The sequence below is a fragment of the Amblyraja radiata genome, chromosome X (genome assembly GCF_010909765.2).
Source record: "Amblyraja radiata isolate CabotCenter1 chromosome X, sAmbRad1.1.pri, whole genome shotgun sequence".
NCBI lineage: Eukaryota > Metazoa > Chordata > Chondrichthyes > Rajiformes > Rajidae > Amblyraja > Amblyraja radiata.
In genome coordinates, this window is record NC_045999.1 from 2,053,218 (window position 1) to 2,078,673 (window position 25,456).

The 25,456-nt window shown below is 48.6% G+C and overlaps 1 protein-coding gene across 4 annotated transcripts; it reads right to left on the reverse strand.

Annotated features, from left to right (window-relative positions):
* Positions 1-534: 534 nt before the first annotated feature.
* On the reverse strand, positions 535-24,258 carry asb8 (ankyrin repeat and SOCS box containing 8). Of its 4 annotated transcripts, XM_033014912.1 has the most exons (5): positions 6,379-6,391; positions 4,080-4,085; positions 2,518-2,644; positions 1,964-2,068; positions 535-1,226 (listed from the first exon to the last, which is right to left on the reverse strand). In XM_033014912.1, the coding sequence occupies exons 3-5, from the start codon at positions 2,641-2,643 to the stop codon at positions 663-665; spliced, it is 795 nt and encodes a 264-aa protein (XP_032870803.1). In that variant the 5' UTR covers position 2,644; positions 4,080-4,085; positions 6,379-6,391; the 3' UTR covers positions 535-662. The 4 variants fall into 4 exon arrangements, with proteins under 4 accessions (XP_032870803.1, XP_032870806.1, XP_032870804.1 ...); XM_033014915.1 differs by lacking the exons at positions 4,080-4,085; positions 6,379-6,391 and adding an exon at positions 24,222-24,258; XM_033014913.1 differs by lacking the exon at positions 4,080-4,085 and having other exon boundaries at positions 6,379-6,423.
* Positions 24,259-25,456: the final 1,198 nt, after the last annotated feature.

Below are 25,456 nucleotides of genomic sequence, written 5' to 3' on the forward strand. Positions count from 1 at the left end.
AACTGCCCGGGAAACACGCCAGCGTCACGGCGACCCTTCAGAGTGCCCGGGACACACACGCACGAACACACGCCAGACCCAAGGTCCTGGAGAACACGCGTGTCCCCACGGCACACGCATATAAAAATACATTTGTACAAAAGGTGGGGGGGGGGGGGGGGGGGCGGGGACGAAGGGTGGGGGGGAGGAGGGAAAGGGGGGTGGAGAAGAAGCGGGGGAGGGGGAGGAGGAAGAGTGAAGGCTAAGGGGCTAAAGGGATCAGGGGGTATGGAGAGAAGGCAGGTACAGGATACAGAGTTGGATGATCAGCCATGATCATATTGAATGGCGGTGCAGGCTCGAAGGGCCGATTGGCCTACTCCTGCACCTATTGTCTATGTTTCTATGAAGGGGGGGGGGGGGGGGTAATGAGAAAGTCCCTAGAGCACACGCTAAAATATCAATTATACAAAAGGTGGCGGAATGGGGGGAGGGTGAGGGGGGTGTGGTAGTGGGAAAGAGGTTGAGGGGGAGAGAGGGGGGGGGGGGGGGGAGACGGAGAGGGGAGAATGAGGAGGGAAAGGGGGAAGGGGGGAAGGAAAAAGAGGGCGAGGGGAATGAGGGGGAATAAAGTGATGGGGCTGGAGGGGGGCTAGTATCAGGGGCAGAGCCCCAGAATGGCCTCAGCAGCTGAGCATGAGGTAGTCGTGCATGGAGTGGGGCAGGGGGAGAGAGCGGATGGCTGGGGGGAGAAACCTGCGGCCGCTGAGAGAGTGTCTGAGGACGTAGCGGCAGAGACCCTTGAGGGTGGGGGGCTCCCTGTCTTCCCCCTCCCCCCCCACCCCAGCCGCCCGCACCAGCAGCTCCAGACAGACCTGTCTGTCCCCCCCCCCGGCCAGCGCCCCCACCCCCCTGCTCACCGGGGTGCGGCCCCCCCGGTTACGGATCCTGGGGTCACCCCCGTAGTCGAGGAGGAGCCGCAGGATGGGGGGGTCCCCGCGTGAGGCGGCCCAGCCCAGGGGGGTGTCGAGCTGGTGGTCCCGGGGGTCCACGCTGGCCCCCCCCTCCAGCAGGGTCCGCACGCACTCCCCGCGGCCCCTGAAGGCGGCCCAGTGTAGCGGAGTGGCCCCGTTACCGTCACGGACATCTGGGTCCGCGCCCCAACCCAGCAACGCCTCCACGCACTGGGGGGCTCTCTCTGCTGCGTAGTGTAGGGGGGCTCGCTGGTACCCGTCCACTCCATCTACCTGGGGGCGGGGGATAGAGAGAGGGGGGGGAGGTGGAGGGGGGAGAGGTGGAGGGGGGGAGAGATAGAGGGGAGAGAGTTAGAGGGGGAGAGAGAGGGGGGGAGAGTTAGAGGGGGAGAGTTAGAGGGGGGAGAGTTAGAGGGGAGAGAGTTAGAGGGGAGAGAGTTAGAGGGGGGAGAGTTAGAGGGGGAGATAGAGGGGGAGAGAGAGGGGGGAGAGTGGAAGGGAGGGAGAGAGAGGGGGGATAGGTGGAGGGGGGGAGAGATAGAGGGGGGAGATAAAGGGGAGAGAGAGGGGGAGAGAGGAAGGGGGGGGAGATAGAGGGGGGAGAGTGGGAAGAGTGAGATAGAGAGATAGTGAGATAGGGATAGGGGAGAGAGTGGGAGAGAGAGGGGGAGAGTTAGAGGGGGAGAGATGGAGGGGGAGAAATAGAGGGGGGAGAGAGGAAGGGGGGAGAGAGAGAGGGGGAGAGATAGAGGGGGAGAGAGAGTGGAGAGGAGGGAGCGGAGGGAGAGAGGGAGAGAGGGGTTACCCGTGTACTGCAGGCTGCAACGTTCCCTCCCCACCCTACTGAGGGGGGGACAATGAGTCAAACGCAGGTAAGTACCTTGGGGAGCCGCTCCTGAACGTGTGAAGCTTTGCTCCCTCTTCTGCCCCACTCCCTCCATCCCTCCCTCTCTCCATCTCTCCCCCCATCCCTCACCCCCCCCCCCCCTCCCCCTCTCCTCCTGCCTCACCTGTGCCCCGTTGAGCAGCAGTAGTTGTACACAGTGTGTGTTGGACATCATGCAGGCGCAGTGGAGAGGCTTCAGCGTCCCGTGGCTGCCGTTAACGTCCGCTCCCTGTCACCCGGGGGAGGGAGAGGGGGGGGGTCAAAAACCAGCGGGTCACGGCACGGAACACCCACCCCTCCCCACACGGGAGATTCCATGAACACACACGGAAACAGACGTGCACACGCGCACACACACACACACGTATACACACATGTACACATACACACACATGTACACATACGCACATATACACACACACGTATACAAACATGTACGCACGTACTCACACACACACATGGGGAACTCGACACACACGGAAACAGGCGTACCCATACAAGCACACACACAAACATGTGCACAAACGCGTACACACACACGTACACACACACGTGCACACACACGTATACAAACATGTACACATGTACACACACACAGGTGTACATTAGTACAAACGCAGACAGACAGACAGACAGACACACAGACAGCCCACCTCTGTCACTTTGCCCCCCACTCACCCGTCGAACCAGTTCCTCCACACTGTCCCGGGGGGGTCCGCGGAGGGAGATGGCTCGGACCAGACGCTCGGTCAGAGAGAACTTGCACTGGACATCCTCCATCAGTTGCCTCAGCGAATCACTCATGCTGGGGGAGAGGGAGAGGGAGAGGGAGAGGGGGTGGGAGAGGGAGAGGGAGAGGGGGTGGGAGAGGGGGTGGGAGAGGGGGTGGGAGAGGGGGAGGGAGAGGGGGTGGGAGAGGGAGAGGGGGTGGGAGAGGGAGAGGGAGAGAGATCCAATGTCAGTCAAGGACATAAAACACAGAACAGTGAAGCACAGTTTTAGTTTAGTTTAGAGATACAGCGCGGAAACAGGCCCTTCGGCCCACCGAGTCTGCACCGACCAGCGATCCCCGCACACTAACACTATCCCACACACACTAGGTTGAGGGGGGACCTCATTGTAACTTACAGAATAATGAAAGGCAGAGAGAGTGGATGTGGAGAGGATGCTTCCACTGGTGGGAGAGTCTAGGACCAGAGGGCACAGCCCCAGAATTAAAGAGCACTTTTAGAAAGGAGGTGAGGAGAAACTTCTTTAGTGGAACTCATTGCCACAGAGGGCTGTGGAGGCCAAGTCAGTGGATATTTTTTAAGGCTGGGATAGACAAATCTTGATTAGAACGGGTGTCGAGGGTTATGAGGAGAAGGCAGTAGAATGGGATAGGAGGCAGAGACCAGCCATGAATGAATGGCGGAGTAGACTCGATGGGCCGAATGGCCTAATTCTACTCCTATAACTTGTGAACTCAGCGGGACAGGTAGTATCTCTGGAGAAAATATATTTAGGTGACGTTTCAGGTCGAGACCCTTTCGTCTGAGGAAGGGTCTCGACCCGAAACGCCGCCAACTCCTTCTCTCCACAGATGCTGCCTGTCAGGCTGAGTTACTCCAGCACTTTGTGTCTTATCTTCAGTGTAAACCAGCATCTGCAGTTCCTTCCTCCACCTCTGGGCTGGGGCCTGAGTGCAGGCTGAAGCCTGGGGCTAGAGTGAGTTGTTGTGGCCGGTGCAGCTTGCCAGGTCTCTGGGGGAGCTGGGCCAGGCGAGGGCCTGGATATGAGGCCTGGATGTGGATCAGAACTGGGAGAGAGGGGATGAGAGAGAAAGGGGAAAGAGAGAGTAAGAGAAATAGACAGATAGAGAAATAGTGACAGAGAGATTAGATGAGATTCAACGTTATTACCATTGCACAAGTATAAGTACAGCTACAATGAAATGCAGTTCAGCATCTAATCAGAGTAGTAAAATGCTGATTAAAACAATATATACAAATGAGGATATATTGGTCTATGTACATAGAAACATAGACAATAGGTGCAGGAGTAGGCCATTCGGCCCTTCGAGCCTGCACCGCCATTCAATATGATCATGGCTGATCATCCAACTCAGTATCCTGTACCTGCCTTCTCTCCATACCCCCTGATCCCTTTAGCCACAAGGGCCACATCTAACTCCTTCTTAAATATAGCCAATGAACTGTGGCCTCAACTACCTTCTGTGGCAGAGAATTCCACAGATTCACCACTCTCTGTGTGAAAAAGTTTTTCCTCATCTCGGTCCTAAAAGACTTCCCTCTTATCCTTAAACTGTGTGTGGCCCCTTGTTCTGGACTTCCCTAACATCAGGAACAAACTTCCTGCATCTAGCCTGTCCAACCCCTTAAGAATTTTGTAAGTTTCTATAAGATCCCCCCCTCAATCTTCTAAATTCTAGCGTGTACAAGCCGAGTTATATATACATATATACAGATAATTGTTTAGGTGCAAAAGATTGACACGTGGTAAATTCTGGTGAATAGAGCTTAACTGTAAATTATATAATAACTATAAATAATACTGATGAGAAGGAGGGGGGGGGGGGGGGCTAGCACCGAAAGAGAGAGAAAGAGACAGATAGAGAAAGAGAAACAGACAGAGGGAGAGAGATAGGCAGAGAGAGAGACAAAGAGACACAGAGACAGAGAAAAAGTGGTCATAGACAGAAAAACAGAGAGACACAGTCACAGAGAGAGACAGAGAGAGAGACAGAGAGTCACAGACAGAGACAGAAAGAGAGAGACAGAGAGACAGAGAGACACAGAGACAGAAACACAGATAGTCACAGACAGAGACAGAGAGAGTCACAGAGAGAGGGACAGAAAGAGAGAGAGAGAGAGACATAGAGAGACAAAGAGAGACACAGAGACCGAGAGTCACAGAGAGACAGAAAGAGAGAGAAAGCCACGATCATATTGAATGGCGGTGCAGGCTCGAAGGGCCGAATGGCCTACTCCTGCATCTATTTTCCATGTTTCTCTCCCACGTTTATCTGTTTGCTTTGTGGTCACCTTCTCTGAGCTAACAATGATCTATTCCACTTTTTCCTTGTTTCCCCCATCTCTTTTGATGTCTCGTTTTCACACCTTACGGTTCCTTATCTCTGTGTGACTCCCTCTCCCCAGAGTCTCGGTCTGAAGAAGGGTCTCGACCCGAAACGTCGCCCATTCCTTCTCTCCAGAGATGCTGCCCATCCCGCTGAGTTACTCCAGCATTTTGTGTCTATCTTCGGTTTAAACCAGCATCTGCAGTTCCTTCCCAACACATCCTCCTTAAAGAATTGTCTGAAGAAGGGTTTCGGCCCGAAACGTTGCCTATTTCCTTCGCTCCATATATGCTGCTTCACCCGCTGAGTTTCTCCAACATTTTTGTCTACCTTCCTCCTTAAAGATGTCTGTATTAGCCAAAGATCATAGAGTGGAGTTTTGGTATTGACAAGGGGTTTGCCTGCTTTACTCCAATTCAATAATAGCCCGCAAAATCCAGTCTCAACACTACTCAAAACTTACACAGTTGTTAACAGATCACTGTTGCTAAAATAGAGAGGGGGAAAGCAAGGGAGGGGGAGGAGAGAGAGAAGAGGGGAGAGAGAAATAAGGGAGGGGGAGAGAGAGAAGGGAGTGGGGGAGTAAGGGATAGTGGGAGGAAGAGGGGGAGAGAGAAATAAGGGGGGGAGAGAGAAGGGAGAGGGGTAGGAGAGAGGGGGAGAGAGGGAGAGAGAGAAGGGGGAGAGAGAGAGAGAGGGAAGAGGAAAGAGAGGGGAGAGAAATAAGGGGGGGGAGAGAGAAGGGAGAGGGGGTGGAAGAGAGGAGAGAGGGGGAGAGAGAGGGAGAGGGGGAGAGAGAGAAGGGGAGAGGGAAGAGGAAAGAGAGGGGAGAGAAATAAGGGGGGGGGGGGGAAGTGAGAAGGGGACAGAGAGAAGGAAAGAGAGGGGAGAGAGAGAGAATTAGCACACACTAATTGACATTAACTAACACTAAGAAATTAATATTGAATGGCTAAACTTGCTATTGTGTTGTACTGCTTACAGCTGCAAGAACGTGTAGCATCAATAAAGGGCTATAGGCCTATTGCAAGTTTATGTACATGGACATACCTATCCATACACTGTATACTTGTATTTATACTGATGCATTTAAAATATGTATGTCATGTTTTATACTTTGGCAATACAACAATGTTTTTTATCATGCCTATAAAGTTTTTAAATTGAAACTAAAATTGAGAAGGGGGGGGAGAGGAGAGAGGAAGGGGGAGAGTTAGAGAGAAGGGAGGGGGGAGGGAGAGGAGAGAGGAAAGAGAGAGAAGGGGGAGAGAGAGAGAAGGGGGGGGGGAGAGAGAGAGATGGGGGAGAGAGAGAGGAGGGGGAGAGAGAGAGAAGGGGGGGAGAGAGAGAGAAGGGGGAGTGAGAGAGAAGAGGGGAGAGAGAGAGAGAGAGAAGGAGGAAAGAGAGAGGAAGGGGAGAGGGAGGGAGTGTGTGAGGGGGGGGGTGACGACTCCACTGACCTCTCTCTCTCTACCCGGGGGGCGGGGGGAGGGGGCGGGTGATCACACCACGTGTCCCGGGCCTAGAGACGGGGCCCGCCCCGTCCTGTCCCGTCCGCACCCGGGGGAGGAGGAGCGGGGACACAGACACACACACAGGGGGACACACAGGGAGAGACAGGGACACAGAGACACAGAGAGAGAGATAGACACACACACACACACAGGGGGACACAGACCTGTCTCTGCATGATGCTGGGGGTGCAGCTGGGGCAGCACATTAGTCTTCTCTCTCTCCTCCCCCTTCTCTCTCCCCCTCTTCTACCTCTCAATCTCTCTCCCCCTCTACTCTCTCCCCACTATCTCTCTGTCCCCCTCTCTCTCCCCACTCCCTCCCCCTTGCCTTCTGTCCCTCCCTCTCCCCCCCTCTCCCACTCTCTCTCTATTCCTCTCTCCCTCCTTCCCTCACTCTCCCCCCTCTTACACTCCTCCCCTTACACAATTCCCGGGGTCAGACACACGCTCAGAGTGAAGTTCCCTCCACACTGTCCCCCCTCACACACACCTACACACACACACACACACACACACACACACACACACACAAGCAGACACACACGTATGCACACACACACGTATGCACACACACACGCACACACACATACACAGCTACACGCACTGACATACGCACACACACGTACACACACACGTACGCACACACACGTACACAGCTACACGCACACACACACACCCACACACACACACACACACACACACACACAAGCAGACACACGTACGCACACACACACGTACACAGCTACACGCACTCACATACGCACACACACACACGTACACACACACACACGTACACAGCTACACGCACACACACACCCACACACACACACACGCTACCAGTGATTGGACCCACACACACCCCTATCCCACTAAACCTTCCCTATCCCTGTACCTGTCCCAGCATCTTCTAACTCCACTGGACATTGAAGGTAAAATGGTATTCCTTTTATTCCATGGTTCCCTTGTCTGATTTTTTTCTCAATGCTGGGAATTTGTGCAAAGGTTTCAGTGAGCAGGCCAGTGGGGTCAAACTAAACTCAGCAATCAACCAATGCTGATATCTCCAGCCTGACTTCATTAACTCGTCTGAAATATTCGTTCAGGTCCATCGCAAAGTCTTTCTCATCATTGACTTTAATATTGACTTTAAGGTAGACTCAAAATGCTGGAGTAACTCAGCGGGACAGGCAGCATCTCTGGAGAGAAGGAATGGGTGACGTTTCGGGTCGAGACCCTTCTTCAGACTGATGTCAGGGGAGGGGGTGGGACAAAGATAGAATGTAGTCGGAGACAGTAAGACTGGTGGGAGAACTGGGAATAGGGAGGGGATGGAGAGAGGGAAAGCAAGGGTTACTTGAAGCTGGGAAGGGGAGGGAAAGGAGGGAGAAAGCAGGGACTACCTGAAATTGGAGAAGTCAATGTTCATACCACTGGGGTGTAAGATGCCCAAGCGAAATATGAGGTGCTGCTCCTCCAATTTGCGGTGGGCCTCACTCTGACAGTCGAGGAGGCCCAGGACAGGAAGGTCAGATTGGGAATGGGAGGGGGAGTTGAAGTGCTGGGCCACCGGGAGATCAGGTAGGTTAAAACGGACTGAGCAGAGATGTTCAGCGAATGGATCGTCGAGCCTGCGCTTGGTCTCGCCGATGTAGAGAAGTTGACACCTGGAACAGTGGATACAGTAGATAGAAACATAGAAACATAGACAATAGGTGCAGGAGTAGGCCATTCGGCCCTTCGAGCCTGCACTGCCATTCAATATGATCATGGCTGATCATCCAACTCAGTATCCTGTATCTGCCTTCTCTCCATACCCCCTGATCCCTTTAGCCACAAGGGCCACATCTAACTCCCTCTTAAATATAGCCAATGAACTGTGGCCTCAACTACCTTCTGTGGCAGAGAATTCCACAGATTCACCACTCTCTGTGTGAAAAATGTTTTTCTCATCTTGGTCCTAAAAGATTTCCCCCTTATCCTTAAACTGTGACCCCTTGTTCTGGACTTCCCCGACATCGGGAACAATCTTCCTGCATCTAGCCTGTCCAACCCTATAAGAATTTTGTACGTTTCTACAAGATCCCCCCTCAATCTACTAAATTCTAGCGAGTACAAGCCGAGTCTATCCAGTCTTTCTTCATATGAAAGTCCTGAGATCCCAGGACAATCTTCCTGCATCTAGCCTGTCCAACCCCTTTAAAGGTATATAGGAGGTTGGAGGAGGTGCAAGTGAACCTCTGCCTCACCTGGAAAGACTGTTTGGGTGCTTGGATGGAGTCGAGGGGGGAGGTAAAGGGATAGCCTAATGTTGACTTTGTTCTTTGACTTTATTGATGGTTTTAAATGAAAAGACATTTTGAGTTTGGTCTAGCGTTGATGTTGTCTGACAGTTATGAATGTTAGCTTGTATTGTTTCTGTCAGTTATCAGAAGCAGATGCAAGGATACAGTCCCTGGCCATCTGAGTTTCGCCACATGGCCTTTTTGAATGTAATTTAAAAATAGATCAATCCTATCATTGATTCAGAGAATTCTCATTACTTGTTCATTTCTGTTACTGAACTGAAATAAGACTTTCATTTCACCCATGGGCTTCTGTTAGCTGTACAGATGTAATAAGATATAGGAACAACACAAACATGCCTTGGCCTGAATCTAAAAAACTCCAGTGCAGTGTTATAGTCACAGTATGGAAACAGGCCCTTCGGCCCAACTTGCCCATACCGGCCAACATGTCCCAGCTACACTAGTCCCACCTGCCTGCGTTTGGTCCATATGCTTGCGTTCTCTGCCACAGAAGGTAGTTGAGGCCACAGTTTATTGGCTATATTTAAGAGGGAGTTAGATGTGGCCCTTGTGGCTAAAGGGATCAGGGGGTATGGAGAGATTGCAGGTACAGGATACTGAGTTGGATGATCAGCCATGATCATATTGAATGGCGGTGCAGGCTCGAAGGGCCGAATGGCCTACTCCTGCACCTATTTTCTATGTTTCTATCCCTCCAAACCTGTGCTATCCATGTATCTGTCTAACTGTTTCTTAAATGTTGGGATAGTCCCAGCCTCAACTACCTCCTCCGGCAGCTTGTTCCATACGCCCACCACCCTTGGTGTGAAAAAGTATTCCCTCAGATTCCTATTAAATCTTTCCCCGTTCACCTTAAACCTGTGTCCTCTGGTCCTCGATTCCCCTTCTCTGGGCAAGAGACTCTGTGTATCTACCCGATCGATTCCTCTAATGATCTTATACACCTGAATAAAAGCACCCCTGATCCTCCTGCGCTCAAAGGAATAGAGTCCCAGCCTACTCAACCTCTGCCGATAGCTCACACCCTCTAGTCCTGGCAATCTTTATTTTTTATTTTATTTTTTTAACTAAACGTATTTGCTAGACATTTCCTGCCCTGTTTTACATGGAGACTTCTGTTCAAATATCTTCTGTTCAAGATTTCTGTTCTATTTCTTCCTACGTGAAAATGTCATATCACAAATAAATCTACCAGGCCTGCGTGAATCCAATGCAAAATGCAACCAAATATGCGTCACGGTGGCACAGCGGTAGAGTTGCTGCCTCACAGCGCCAGAGACCCGGCTTCGATCCCGACTATGGGTGCTGTCTGTGTGGAGTTTGTACGTTCTCCCCGTGACCTGCGTGGGTTTTCTCCGGGCGCTCCGGGTTTCCTCCCGCACTCCAAAGACGTGCGGGTTTGTAGGTTAATTATCTTGGGTGAAAATTGTCCCTAGTGTGTGTAGGATAGTGTCAGTGTGCAGGGATCGCTGGTCGGTGTGGACTTGATGGGCCGAAGGGCCTGTTTCAGCGCTGTATCTCTAAACTAAACATTCCTTGAGCGTCACCCAAATTATCTCATGCACTCTTTCTGACCTCTCTCCCTCGTTTATCTCTCTATTTTATCCTGTCTTCTCTCCTTCGTTCCTCTCCCCTCTTTCCTCTTTCTATCTCTCTGACACGTTCTAAAAGCTTCACCTTTGAGCTGTGTTTTGTTCATCTGCACTAAAATCCCCCCCCATGAGATTTGGAATCGATTCTTGCTCGATAAACTCCTGTGTTCACAGTCAGAATATTGCTCTATAGAAAACCTGCTCTGGAGTTTCAAGTGGTTGAAAACATCCATCTTGTTATTTGGATTTTTCAGCCTAGATGACCGAGAGTTTAGTTGATAAGGTCACACGTGATAGGAGCAGAATTAGGCCATTCGGCCCGTCAGGCCTGTTTCCGCTCCATCTCTGTATCTCTAAACTAAACTAAACCAAACCAAACCGAAGTAAACACAACTCGGTTCTTTACTGTGGTCCATCACCATGCCAACTGTGGCAGAGGAGAAGAAATTGAACAGCTCATCATTTCATAGAAACATAGAAAATAGGTGCAGGAGTAGGCCATTCGGCCCTTCGAGCCTGCACCGTCATTCAATATGATCATGGCTGATCATCCAACTCAGTATCCCATCCCTGCCTTCTCTCCATACCCCCTGATCCCTTTAGCCACAAGGGCCACATCTAACTCCCTCTTAAATATAGCCAATGAACTGTGGCCTCAACTACCTTCTGTGGCAGAGAATTCCACAGATTCACCACTCTCTGTGTGTGAAACAAAAATGTTTTTCTCATCTCGGTCCTAAAAGACTTCCCCCTAATCCTTAAACTTCATCCTAAGGTGACGTACAACACGCCTTTCAGGACTCAAGTCTCAGGATTCAGGACTTACCTTGTCTGCTCATCTGGACGCCCGCAGTGGCGACTGGGGAGGGTTGAGGTCCCGACCACGGGGGAAAATGGAGGAGAACTGGCCGAACGTTGTGCCTACCGCCACAGTGATGAATGCTGTGGTGGATGCTTGTGTTAAATTCTTATTGTGAATTGTGTGTTCTTTTTTATTGTACCGCTGCTGACAAATTCATTTCACTGCACTTCATTGTGTACGTGACAAATATGACTTGACTTTGTGATTGTGATTATTATTGTCAGTGATTCCTTGCTGGTTATTTCCATTCAGGCCTCTGAACAAAGTGAGCTGGACTAGAATGAATGAGACTGGATGGGAACTAGTTGAAGCAGATGGTGATCTAGGAGGCAGTGCCAACATCCACTTTCAATTCCATCGATTTCCTGGAATGAAGTTGGATTGAGATCAAGGAAGAGAAATGCTTTTAAAAACATGTTGCATCTACAGGTAGGCAGAGTGCTCAGTGTCTTCAACACACCGGCTTGATGTTGCTTCAAAGGGTGGCGCAGCGGTAGAGTTGCTGTCTTACAGCGCCAGAGACCCGGGTTCGATCCCGACTGAGGTGCTGTCTGTAGGGAGTTTGCACGTTCTCACCTTGACCTGCATGGGATTTCTCCAGGAGCTTCAGTTTCCTCCCACACTCCAAAGACGTACAGGCTTGTAGGTTCACTGGTAAGTTGTAAAATTGTCCCTAGTGTGCAGGATAGTGCTAGTGTATTCTTGCTATTGAGGGAGTGCAGCGTAGGTTTACAAGGTTAATTCCCAGGATGGCGGGACTGTCATATGCTGAGAGAATGGAGCAGCTGGGCTTGTACACTCTGGAATTTAGAAGGATGAGAGGATATCTCATTGAAACATATAAGATTGTTAAGGGCTTGGACACGCTAGAGGCAGGAAACATGTTCCCGATGTTGGGGGAATCCAGAACCAGGGGCCACACACAGTTTAAGAATAAGGAGTAAGCCATTTAGAACGGAGACGAGGAAACACTTTTTCACAGAGAGTGGTGAGGCTGTGGAATTCTCTGCCTTAGAGGGCGGTGGAGGCAGGTTCTCTGGATGCTTTCAAGAGAGAGCTAGATAGGGCTCTTAAAGATAGCGGAGTCAGGGGATATGGGGAGAAGGCAGGAACGGGGTACTGATTGGGGATGATCAGCCATGATCACATTGAATGGCGGTGCTGGCTCGAAGGGCCGAATGGCCTACTCCTGCACCTATTGTCTATTGTCTATTGTGCGGGGTGATCGCTGGTCAGGATAGACTCGGTTGGCCGAAGGGCCTGTTTCCACGCTGTTTCTTTAGATTCTAAAGTATAGAAAATGTAGTTTGCCTAATTCAAGTAAACACACCTGTCACATCTTTGTTGCCAAGAGGAATGAATGGAAGAGCCTTCAATAGCTCTCGACGCCTTTCACAACCAAATTTCAAATGAAAAGTTGAACTGACTTGGGTGAAATTGTAAATTGTCCCAATTGTGTGGTTGATCGCTGGTCGGCATTGACTCGATGGGCCGAAGGGCCACGCTGTTTCCACGCTGCATCTCTAAAGCCTAAAGAATTTCAGATTTTTTGCAGACTTTATCTGTGGGTTTTATAGCTGGGATCAATGGCTTTAATGCCAGTATCGGCAGGAGAGAGGCCGGGGTTGGTGGCTTTATCTCTTCCCACCAGCAAAGATCAGCCAGAAAGCTGTTACATGCTGGCAAGCAGCCAAGAACCTAGTTTGATAACTGGGAGTGTGCCATTTATCCCAGAGCCTGATAAATAATGAAAATCCCCAGACCTGTGGTGATTTGTGGTGGTATTGGGGGGTCAGTGAAGGGGCAAGACCCTTCTGAACACAAGGCGTTGTTATAAAAAGCTTTCTTTTTGGGATGGAGCTGCCGGCTTTAGAGGGATGACGTTTAATTTAAAAAGAATGGCTCAAAATAGGATGTAATAAAAAGGAACTGCAGATGCTGGGTTACCCCAAGGAAAGACACAACATGCTGGAATAACTCAAGCGGGCCAAGCAGCATCTCCGGAGAAAAAGTATACAGGTGTGTGACGTTTCCAATCGAGACCTTTCTTTCCAATCTGAAACGTCACCCATCCATGTTCTCCAGAGATGCTGCCTGGCCCGCTGAGTTACTCCAGCATTTTGTGTCGGTCTTAAGATTTTAAGTAACTTAAGACTGAAGGCACTTCCCCGACAGTAAGGTGTGTATAACGTCACAGGCTGAGAATTAATTCTTGTATTCCTGGAAATAAATGGATCTTATAGTCACGCTAGATTTGAACTCCACCATGCAGTCTTCAACCTTAGCATTGAGGTCTGACACGCACGCTCCTCACCTCACACACATGCTACAGTACAGAATATTTCTGCTCAATTATTTTCAGTGCAAGGCACTGTCTCAACGCTAATACTAAAATATGCTCATCAACTTTTCTCACCGTGATGGAATTAAAATGAAGAGCAGTTTCTGGTTTATACCAAATTTAAGGACTTTCACGACCGAATTCACGACTTCTGCCAAGTTTGCCCTTGACTCGTGGTCGTCAAGAGGCCGTAGCACGCCGTGACGCTAGTCGTAGGTACACGTGGCATCAAGCAGGTCGCGGCGTTTTTTCTAGCCTGATGAAAAATGTCCACGAGTTAAAAAGATCATGAATTAGGTCGGGAAAGTGGGACAGTCCCTTTAGACACAAATGTCTGGAGTAACTCGGTGGGTCAGGCAGCATTTCTGGAGCGATAGGAGAGGCGATATTTCGAGTGTATATATATATGTAGTTTAAATATATATATGTATATGTAAATAATATATATATATACTTACATATATATGCACGCACGCACTCACATATATATACATGTATATATGCTTGTGTATGTATAGAGTGTATATGTATATGTGAGTATGTGTACTGCATATATATACACACACTGTACTTTTCTTCTCGTTTATTATATATACAATATAGTCAAGTTGTATTCGTCACTTTCACTGCTATTTACACTAAAACTTGATTTGACTAGTGTTCAAGAAGGAACTGCTGATGCTGGAAAATCGAAGGTAGACAAAAATGCTGGAGAAACTCAGCGGGTGCAGCAGCATCTATGGAGCGAAGGAAATAGGCAACGTTTTGGGCCGAAACCCTTCTTCAGACCCCTTGACTTGACTATATTATATACAATGTATTATGTTTACATATTTAGTTGTGCTGCTGCAAGTAAGAATGTCATTGTTCTATCTGGGACACATGACGATAAAACACTTTTGACACTTGAGTTGGGACCACTCTTCAGTCTGACCCAAGACGTCACCTATCCATGTTCTCCAGAGATGCTGCCTGACCCGTCTGGGCTGTCAGGCGAGTCAGGCAGCCTTACATTTTTGCATATCTTTCCACATTTTTGCATTATCTCTCCACATCATCGTATATATCTCTCGTTTCCCTTTTCCCTAACCAGTCTGAAGAAGAGTCTCGACCCGAAACGTCACCCATTCCTTCTCTCCAGAGATGCTGCCTGTCCCGCTGAGTTACTCCAGCTTTTTGCATCTATCTTCGTTCTAGGTTCAAACCAGCATCTGCAGTTCCTTCCTACACAATATCTTCAGCGTCTCAGCTTCACACTGCCTCCCACGGTTAAGTCCTCCGTTCCCCCGCGTGACGGGAATAATTCTCTACACCCCTCATCTCTCTTCCTGAGAATGGGACAAGTCATGTCACTGTCGGCCAGTGAGGGATCAGGACCTCTAAGGGCTTCTGTACAACACAAGACAACACATTAAGCAAGGCAGTGAGGATGCTTAATGAGCAGTTGTTCCCTGTACCTTCCATTTGAGCAACCGCATTGCTATCTGATGAATATAATTTCATGCTCTGCTTAAAGAGTTGCGTAAACTTCAATTTCATTAATTCCATCGGCTGGGTTTATTAGATTTCCTCTCCACTGGTTATATCCCCTGATCCTCCCTCTGCACCAACAAATTTTGTGTCGTTTTGTCGTTGAGATACAGCACGGAAACAGGCCCTTCGGCCCACCGGGTCCGTGCTGATCAGTGATACTAGCCCTATCCCTCCACGCACCATGGGACAATTTATATTTTTCACGGAGGCCAATTAACCTGCAAACCTGCACGCCTTTGGATTGTGGGAGGAAACCGGAGCACCCGGAGAAAACCCACGCGGTCATGGAGAGATCGTGCAAACTCCGTATAGACAGCACTCATAGTCAGGATCGAACCCAGGACTCTGGCGCTGTGAGGCAGCAACTCTACCACTGCGCCACCGTGCCGCCCCATTCGTACCATGTGGGTGGATGGAGTCTGAGATTGACCCTACTCTTGTGAACTTCATTTGATTCTATTCACTCTTAAGAGATTTTACCCAATCTACTGCAGCCTCTAGCTCAGGCCATGGAGTCCTGGCAACTCCCTCATAAATCTTGGGTGGCACGGTGGTAGAGTTACTGCCTTACAGCTCCGGAGTCCCACGTTCGATCCCGACTATGAGTGCTGTCTGTACGGAGTTTGCACGTTCACCCCGTGACCTGCTTGTGCTTTTCTCCGAGAGCTTCGGTTCCCCCCCACACTCCAAAGACGTACAAGTTTGTAGGTTAATTGGCTTGGTATGAATGTAAAATTGTCCCTGGTGTGTGTAGGGTAGTGTTAATGTGTGGGGATCGCTGGTCGGAGCGGACTTGGTGGGCCGAATGGCCTGTTTCCACGCTGTATCTCTAAAACCAAACTAAAAGCTTCTCTGAAGAAGGGTTTCAGCCCGAAACGTTGCCTATTTCCTTCGCTCCATAGATGCTGCCTCACCCGCTGAGTTTCTCCAGCATTTTTGTCTACCTTCGATTTTCCAGCATTTGCAGTTCCTTCTTAAACCAAAAATATTCTCTGCACCTGTTCTTGGAGGGTGGCACGGTGGCGCAGCGGGTAGAGCTGCTGCCTGGCAGTGCCAGAGACCCGGGTTCGATGCTGACCTCGGGTGCTGTCTGTGTGGAGTCTGCACATTCTCCCTGTGCCACCGCATGGGTTGTCTCCCACAGTCCCAAAGAGTTGCGGGTTTGCAGGTTTGGAGGAGTGGATGAGGAAGTGGGAGAACATAGAAGCAGTGAGAACAGGTGCGGACTCGGTGGGCTGAAGGGCCTCTAAAGTTTCTCTAAAACGAAAAAACTAAGCAAAGAACTCTTGCTCCAGTTTTAGAATTCCGAGGTTGTCCTGGAATTAGTCAGCCTTGCTCATTAATAGATCACCCGCTCCTTGAAACTGGATCATAGACGTGTAACTCACTGAGAGTTTCCTCAGCGCATAAACCCTAAGATCATTTGTAATTGTGATGTCTTGAATTCTCTTTGAAGGTTGATTCTTTTTCTTGGACAATCACACCCGTCTTTGCCTGCCTTTCGAATCCATTTATCTGTCTTTAATGCAGTTCATAAAAGACTCTGGTGCCCGAGATGGCTCCATAAATTAATCGTGGTATCGGGAGCAATATTCCGTTGGTTTCATTCACTCTGCTCTCATTCTCTCCACCAGTGTCATAGAGTCACAGAGTGATACAGTGTGGAAACAGGCCCTTCGGCCCAACTTGCCCACACCGCCCAACATGTCCCAGCTACACTAGTGATACAGTGTGGAAACAGGCCCTTCGGCCCGACTTGCCCACACCGGCCAACATGTCCCAGCTACACTAGTGATACAGTGTGGAAACAGGCCCTTCGGCCCAACTTGCCCACACCGCCCAACATGTCCCAGCTACACTAGTGATACAGTGTGGAAACAGGCCCTTCGGCCCAACTTGCCCACACCGGCCAACATGTCCCAGCTACACTAGTCCTACCTGCCTGCGTTTGGTCCACATCCCTCCAAACCTGTCCAAACCTGTCTAACTGTTTCTTAAACATTGCGATAGTCCCAGCCTTAACTACCTCCGCTGGCAGCTCGTTCCATACACCCACCACCCTTTGTTATATACAGGGACACATGACAATAAACTCACTTGTTACCCCTCAAATTCCTATTACATCCTTTCCCCTTCACCTTAAACCTATGTCCTGTGGTCCTCGATTCACCTACTCTGGGCAAGAGACTTTGGGCATCTACCCGATCTATTCCTCTCATGATTTTATACACCTGTATAAGATCACCCCTCATCCTCATACATTCCAAGTAGCCCACGCTGACCAGCGATCCCCGTACATGGCTCGATTGGACTGTAAATGGCTCGATTGTAATCTTATGGGGAGACAAAAAAACTGAAGAAACTCAGCGGGTGAGACAGCATCTATGGAGTGAAAGAATAAGCCATGTTACGGGTCGGGACCCTTCTTCAGACTGATTGTAATCCTGTGTTGTCTTTCTGCTGACTGGTTAGCACGTCACAATGAACTAAATTGAACTCATCTGATTTTGGTTGGAAAATACGAAAACCAGCTCATGTTATTATGTGACAATAACAGATTTAAACCCAAGTTTAAAAAAAGCCCGGAAATCTGTGTGTGTATAAAACTGTTCCCTCAGAAGTAACTGGAGCTATTCCAAAGATAGACACAAAAAGCTGGAGCAACTCAGCGGGACAAGCAGCATCTTTGGAGAGAAGGAATGGGTGACGTTTCGGATCCTTAATGAATAAGCATGCAGGTACAGCAGGCAGTGAAGAAAGCGAATGGCATGTTGGCCTTTATAATAAGAGGAATCAAACATAGGAGCAAAGAGGTCCTTCTGCAGTTGTACAGAGCCCTAGTGAGACCACACCTGGAGTATTGTGTGCAGTTTTGGTCCCCTAATTTGAGGAAGGACATTCTTGCTATTGAGGGAGTGCAGCGTAGGTTTACAAGGTTAATTCCCGGGATGGCGGGACTGTCATATGCTGAGAGAATGGAGCGGCTGGGCTTGTACACTCTGGAGTTTAGAAGGATGAGAGGGAATCTTATTGAAACATATAAGATTGTTAAGGGGTTGGACACGCTAGAGGCAGGAAACATGTTCCCGATGTTGGGGGAGTCCAGAACCAGAGGCCACAGTTTAAGAATAAGGAGTAAGCCATTTAGAACGGAGGCGGGAAAACACTTTTTCACCCAGAGAGTTGTGAGTCTGTGGAATTCTCTGCCTCAGAGGGCGGTGGAGGCTGGTTCTCAGGATGCTTTCAAGAGAGAGCTAGATAGGGCTCTTAGAAATAGCGGAGTCAGGGGATATGGGGAGAAGGCAGGAACGGGGTACTGATTGGGGATGATCAGCCATGATCACATTGAATGGCGGTGCTGGTTCGAAGGGCCAAATGGCCTACTCCTGCACCTATTGTCTATTGTCTATTGTGTATTGTCTAGTGTCTAATTAATAAAAGATATGCCAATAAAGTAATGATGATAAAGGAAACAGGCTGTTTGTTGGGTGAAAATGAGACTTGGGTGGGTGGGGGGGGGGGGGGGGGGGGAAGAACTATTCAAAGTGGCCAGTGGAATTCCTGGGCTCAGTTGCTGTACATGTTATTATTTTACCGACAAGGAGACCTGTTTTGTACACAGTGACCTGTTTTGTACACAGTGACCTGTTTTGTACACAGTGACCTGTTTTGTACACAGTGACCTGTTTTGTACACAGTGACCTGTTTTGTACACAATGACCTGTTTTGTACACAATGACCTGTTTTGCTTCCGAGAGGAATTACTCATTAATAAAACCCTCATCACCCAAGTCATCGTTTAATCTGATCCATCATTTTATTCGCTCTCCTGTGCCCTGGTGTCTCGTCGTTCTTTCCTCAGTTGTCCGCTTCCAAGTATTGGGAGCATTGGAGAGTCAAAAGAGCGCTCGGAACAACAAGCGGCTCCTCTCCCTGCGCTGTAGAACGGAGCGGTTCAGGAGATCCTTCACCCCTGTAGCCATTAGATTTTATAATACTGACCGCTAGGCTGCATATTTGCATTTGTTAATTTTTAATTGTTAATTATTGGTATTTATTAAGTATTTATTGCTCTCAGGCAGTGTCCACATTGTATTTTATGTATTTTCTGTCTGCGTTTGTTTTGAATGTGTGTGGGTTTGTTGGTTGGGGGCTTCTGGACATCTGAATTTCCCTGAGGGGGGGATCAATAGAGTATTTATTAAGATAAATCCTTTCCCACATGCAGTTGCCACACCTGCAATTGCCAGAACGCAGCAGAGAGAACAAGCTGAGCTAGACTGTGGCCACAGAGTCCATGCGATGATATTATTGAGCATAACGACCCCACACATGTTGTGCTCCGCACTTACCTCTTTCAGCTTGATGCAGTCTGACATTTGGCCGTGGTGTGTGTCAATGTCACCGTATATGGGCAGCGGTAGAATTGCCACCTACACCTGCTAAACAGCTTCCTGCCACAGGCTGTGAGGCTGCTAAACAGTCACTCCACCTGATTCTGCTGCTTTTGCACTGACAATTTAATAACTGGCACTGAGTAATAACTCTGGCACTGGCTCAGGCCACTTAAATCAGCTGCCCTGGACATTTTATGACTGTTTTTTAAATTGTATTTTAATGTTGCGTTTTTACCTGCTCTTTTTTAACTATTCGTACTGTTTTTATCAGGAACTGGATTGTTTTTATTTTATGTGTGAAATGTTTAAGTTTTTATGTGCGATGCTCCGGTATTCCCTGAGAAACGTCTTCTCATTTTGCACTGTACAATTGTTGCTTTGCATGATGACAATAAAAGGATGATAATGATACTTACACTACACCTATCACCTCTGATTCCCATATGGGGCCTGTCCCACTTGGGCCATATTTTGGGCGACTACAAGCGACTGCCGCAAATATGTTTCAACATGTTGAAAATTTTTCGGCGACAATGCCGACAATTTTTGCTGTCGTAGGTTGTCGCCGGTGAATTCCATTAAAACGAATCCCTGGCAGACGCCTAAAGAGTCTCCTAAGTGGGACAGGCCCATATTAGGACACAAACATTTACCAATCTCTGTCAGTACTCACTCTATGACTGAGCCACCCCCGGCCCTCCTGTGAAGAATTCCAGTTCTATTTATGCAAAGATATACACTAATAAATATATATATATATGGTGGTGCAGCGGTAGAGTTGCTGCCTCACAGCGCCGGAGACCCGGGTTCGATCCTGACTACGGGCGCTGCCTGTACGGATTTTGTACGTTCTCCCCGTGACCTGCATGGGTTTTCTCCAGGTGCTCTGGTTTCCTCCCACACTCCTACAGACGTGCAGGTTCGTAGGGTAATTGGCTTCTGTAAATTGTGTAGGATGCAAAACCTGGATAACAGTAAGGCAGCAACTATATTTTAGTTTAGTTTAGAGATACAGCGCGGAAACAGGCCCTTCGGCCCACCGAGTCTGCCCCGACCAGCGATCCCCGCACACTAACACTACCCTACACACACAATGCTCCTGTGATATAAAATTATTTGAATGTGTAGAACTATGAGCATATCACTATTTCAGAATTCCACAAGCATTTCCTTTTTTTTGTGGAATTCTTGTTAATTCACAAGAATTAGTATTTCAGAATGAATTTCAACCTATACACACACGCCAAGCCAATTAACCTACAAAACCTGGACGTCTTTTGAGTGTGGGAGGAAACCGAAGATCTCGAGGAAAACCCACGCGGGTCACGGGGAGAACGTACAAACTCCGTACAGACAGCGCCCGTGGTCGGGATGGAACCCGGGTCTCCGGCGCTGCAAGCGCTGTAAGGCAGCAACTCTACCGCTGCGCCACTATGCAGTTCCTACCTTGCCCATAATATTACAGCAACCTGAACCTGATGTTAGACCGTCTAAATCAGTAGCAGCGGACTTAACCAGATCTGATAGCTGAAAGTTATGACTTCCACAGCGACTTTGTTAGCCCGCATTACATTCCAACACCTATCCTGCTATGAATTCAACTCGATTAATAATATATTTGATCACCATATCATTTTTGATATCATTGATTGGCAGAAAATTCAATAGAATTGTCGTTTTAATTCCCAGATTAAGAACTGTGTGTTTAGTGACCCTTCATCCGCAATTACTAAATGCAACTATTTCACATCGCTCCTGTCAACGCTCCTGGGAAGAACAGAATGCTATAAAATTATTTGAATGTATAGAACTGTGAGCATATCATTATTTCAGAATTCCATTTCCTTAGTATTTCAGAATGAATTTCAACCTTATGATTATCAAATCTGTCCCGACGCAAGAATAATGTATAATTTTACTGAAGCCAATTAATCTACAAACCTGAGGTGGACTAAAAATGCTGGAGAAACTCAGCGGGTGCAGCAGCATCTATGGAGCGAAGGAAATAGGCAACGTTTCGGGGCGAAACCCGTAAGGGTTTCGACCCGAAACGTTGCCTATTTCCTTCAGGGTTTCGTCTCCCGAAACGTTGCCTATTTCCTTCAGGGTTTCGTCTCCCGAAACGTTGCCTATTTCCTTCAGGGTTTCGTCTCCCGAAACGTTGCCTATTTCCTTCAGGGTTTCGTCTCCCGAAACGTTGCCTATTTCCTTCAGGGTTTCGTCTCCCGAAACGTTGCCTATTTCCTTCAGGGTTTCGTCTCCCGAAACGTTGCCTATTTCCCTCGCTCCATAGATGCTGCCACACCCGCTGAGTTTCTCCAGCATTTTTGTCCACCTTCGATTTTCCAGCATCTGCAGTTCCTTCTTAACCTACAAACCTGTACGTGTTTGGGAGAGTGGGAGGAAACCGGAGCACCCGGGGAAAACCCACGCAGGTCACGGGAGAACGTACAAACTGTGTACCGACAGCGCCCGCAGTCAGGATCGAACCGGGTACTCTGGCGCTGTGAGGCAGAATCTCTACCCCTGCGCCAATGGTATCTATAATTGAAATTCATTCTGAAATCTCCAGGGTCACGGGGAGCACGTACAAACTCCGCACAGCCAGGCACCCGTGGTCAGGATCGAACCCGGGTCACTGGCGCTGTAACGGGGCTGTCCCACTGTACGAGCTAATTCAAGTTCTCCCGAGTTTGCCCTGATTCGAACTCGGAGAATTACGGTAATGGCCGCTCGTAGGTACTCGGGGCTCTCGTGGACATTTTTCAACGTGTTGAAAAATCTTCGCGAGCTTACCGCGTTTCCCGAGTACCTGCCGTTAGCGTTACGAGCCGCTAAGAGACGTCCCCGAGCTCCGACGTACCCGCTACGTACATTCTACGCGCTTACGTACAGTTTTGGTCTCCCAATCTGAGGAAAGACATTCTTGCCATAGAGGGAGTACAGAGAAGGTTCACCAGACTGATTCCTGGGATGGCAGGACTTTCATATGAAGAAAGACTGGATAGACCCGGCTTGTACACGCTAGAATTCAGAAGATTGAGGGGGGATCTTATAGAAACTTACAAAATTCTTAAGGGTTCAAAAAGGAACTGCAGATGCTGGAATATCGAAGGTACACAAAATTGCTGGGGAAACTCAGCGGGTGCAGCAGCATCTATGGAGCGAAGGAAATAGGCGACGTTTCGGGCCGAAACCCTTCTTCAGACTGGGGTCTGAATTCTTAAGGGGTTGGACAGGCTAGATGCAGGAAGATTGTTCGCGATGTTGGGGAAGTCCAGAACAAGGGCTCACAGTTTAAGGATAAGGGGGAAATCTTTTAGGACAGAGATGAGAAAAATAAATTTCACACAGAGAGTGGTGAATCTGTGGAATTCTCTGCCACAGAGGGTGGTTGAGGCCAGTTCATTGGCTATATTTAAGAGGGAGTTAGATGTGGCCCTTGTGGCTAAAGGGATCAGGGGGTATGGAGAGAAGGCAGGTACAGGATACTGAGTTGGATGATCAGCCATGATCATATTGAATGGCGGTGCAGGCTCGAAGGGCCGAATGGCCTCTACTCCTGCACCTATTTTCTATGTTTCTATGTTACCACGAGTTTGATTTTTTTTTAACTCAGGAGAGCTCTTGGGTGAACTCGTACAGTGGGACAGGCCCTTAAGGCAGCAACTCCACTGCTGTGCCACCGTTCCGCCCCTCATCCGGCGAGCGTTAAGGATCAAGAAAGAGTTGAAATTAATTGCGAATTGGACAGGGAAAAAGGTGGATGAGGTGGGGAAGAACATGAAGTAAAAAATGCAACAATTTGAAATGCATTACTTTCTAACAGAGCAAATGAGCTCCAATACTTCAAATTGTTCCCTGCGGGGTTTATGAGATTGGTTGACATTGCGTTCCCCAATTACTAGAATTCAGCTACTGCGTCGAGTACGATCTTTAGTTTTCTGCGTGTATGTTTTTACAATTTAATTTTCAGATTCCAGCATCACTTCAAGGCTAGCATTTATCCCTCATTCCTAGTTGCCCGCTTACTCACAGGGTTTGCTGGGACATTTCGGAAGGCATCTAAAAGTCATAGAAACATAGAAAATAGGTGCAGGAGTAGGCCATTCGGCCCTTCGTGCCTGCACCGCCATTCAATATGATCATGGCTGATCATCCAACTCAGTATCCTGTACCTGCCTTCTCTCCATACCCCCTGATCCCTTTAGCCACAAGGGCCACATCTAACTCCCTCTTAAATATAGCCAATGAACTGGCCTCAACTACCTTCTGTGGCAGAGAATTCCACAGATTCACCACTCTCTGTGTGTGAAAAAAAAATGTTTTTCTCATCTCGGTCCTAAAAGACTTCCCTCTTATCCTTAAACTGTGACCCCTTGTTCTGGACTTCCCCAACACCGGGAACAATCTTCCTGCATCTAGCCTGTCCAACCCCTTAAGAATTTTGTAAGTTTCTATAAGATCCCCCATCAATCTTCTAAATTCTAGCGAGTACAAGCCGAGTCTATCCAGTCTTTCTTCATATGAAAGTCCTGACATCCCAGGAATCAGTCTGGTGAACCTTCTCTGTACTCCCTCTATGGCAAGAATGTCTTTCCTCAGATTAGGAGACCAAAACTGATCAAATGCATCCAAGACCCACACCACAAGAAATCGCAGAGGTGTGAACTTGGCCCAGATCATCATAAGTTCAAAAATGATCGGAGCAGTATTATGCCAAGCAGCCCATTACACCAAGCCAATTAACCTACAAACCTGTACGTCTTTGGAGTGTGGGAGGAAACCGAAGATCTCGGAGAAAACCCACGCAGGTCATAAGATCATAAGTGATAGGAGAAGAATTAGGCCATTCGGCCCATCAAGTCTACTCCCCCATTCAATCACGGCTGATCTATCTCTCCCTCCTAACCACATTCTCCTGCCTTCTCCCCATAACCCCTGATACCCGCACTAATCAAGAATCTATCTCTGCCTTAAATGTATCCACTGACTTCTCTTATAGAAACATATAAGATTCTCTTATAGAAACATATAAAATTATAAAAGGGACTGGACAAGCTAGATGCAGGAAAAATGTTCCCATTGTCGGGCGAGTCCAGAACCAGGGGCCACACAGTCTTAGAATAAAGCGGAGGTCATTTAAGACTGAGATGAGAAAAAACTTTTTCACCCAGAGAGTCGTGAATTTGTGGAATTTCCTGCCACAGAGGGCAGTGGAGGCCAAATCACTGGATGGATTTAAGAGAGAGTTAGATAGAGCTCTAGGGGCTAGTGGAGTCAAGGGATATGGGGAGAAGGCAGGCACGGGTTATTGATAGGGGACGATCAGCCATGATCACAATGAATGGCGGTGCTGGCTCGAAGGGCCGAATGGCCTCCTCCTGCACCTATTTTCTACGTTTCTATGACTTGGCCTTCACATGCCTCCATGAAATTCCATTTCCCCGTTTCTCCAGAGATGCTGCCTGACCAGCTGTTACTCCAGCTGTTTGCGTCTGTCTTTTATGCCGTTCTGTCTCAATTCAGTCAAATATCTTTGATGTAGAACACATTATACATTATGAATGCACACAGCATCTCCCATCCATCTTATTGCCAACATTTATGCAAACAGATTTGTTTCACCTCCTTCCTTTAAAATTGGACTCGCTATAGTGTTATATTATCTGAAGAAGTCTCCAGACTCTAAACATCACCTATCCATGTTCTCCACAGAGATGCTGCCTGACCCGCTGAGTTACTCCAGCACTCTGTGAAACGTCACCAATCCATGTTCTCCACAGATGCTGCCTGACCCGCTGAGTTACTCCAGCACTCTGTGAAACGTCACCTATCCATGTTCTCCACAGATGCTGCCTGACCCGCTGAGTTACTCCAGCACTCTGTGAAACGTCACCTATCCATGACCTGTAAGATTGCCGTAAGATTGTTAAGGGCTTGGACACACTAGAGGCAGGAATCATGTTCCCGATGTTAGGGGAAGTCCAGAA

Excerpts from the sequence above, each read along its gene's own strand:
- asb8 (XM_033014915.1), bottom strand. The coding sequence starts at position 2,643 with ATGAGTGATTCGCTGAGGCAACTGATGGAGGATGTCCAGTGCAAGTTC. Across the intron at positions 2,069-2,517 it reads TGGAGGAACTGGTTCGACGG|GGAGCGGACGTTAACGGCAG; the intron begins GTGAGTGGGGGG and ends CCCGGGTGACAG. Across the intron at positions 1,227-1,963 it reads TGCTGCTCAACGGGGCACAG|GTAGATGGAGTGGACGGGTA; the intron begins GTGAGGCAGGAG and ends CCCCGCCCCCAG.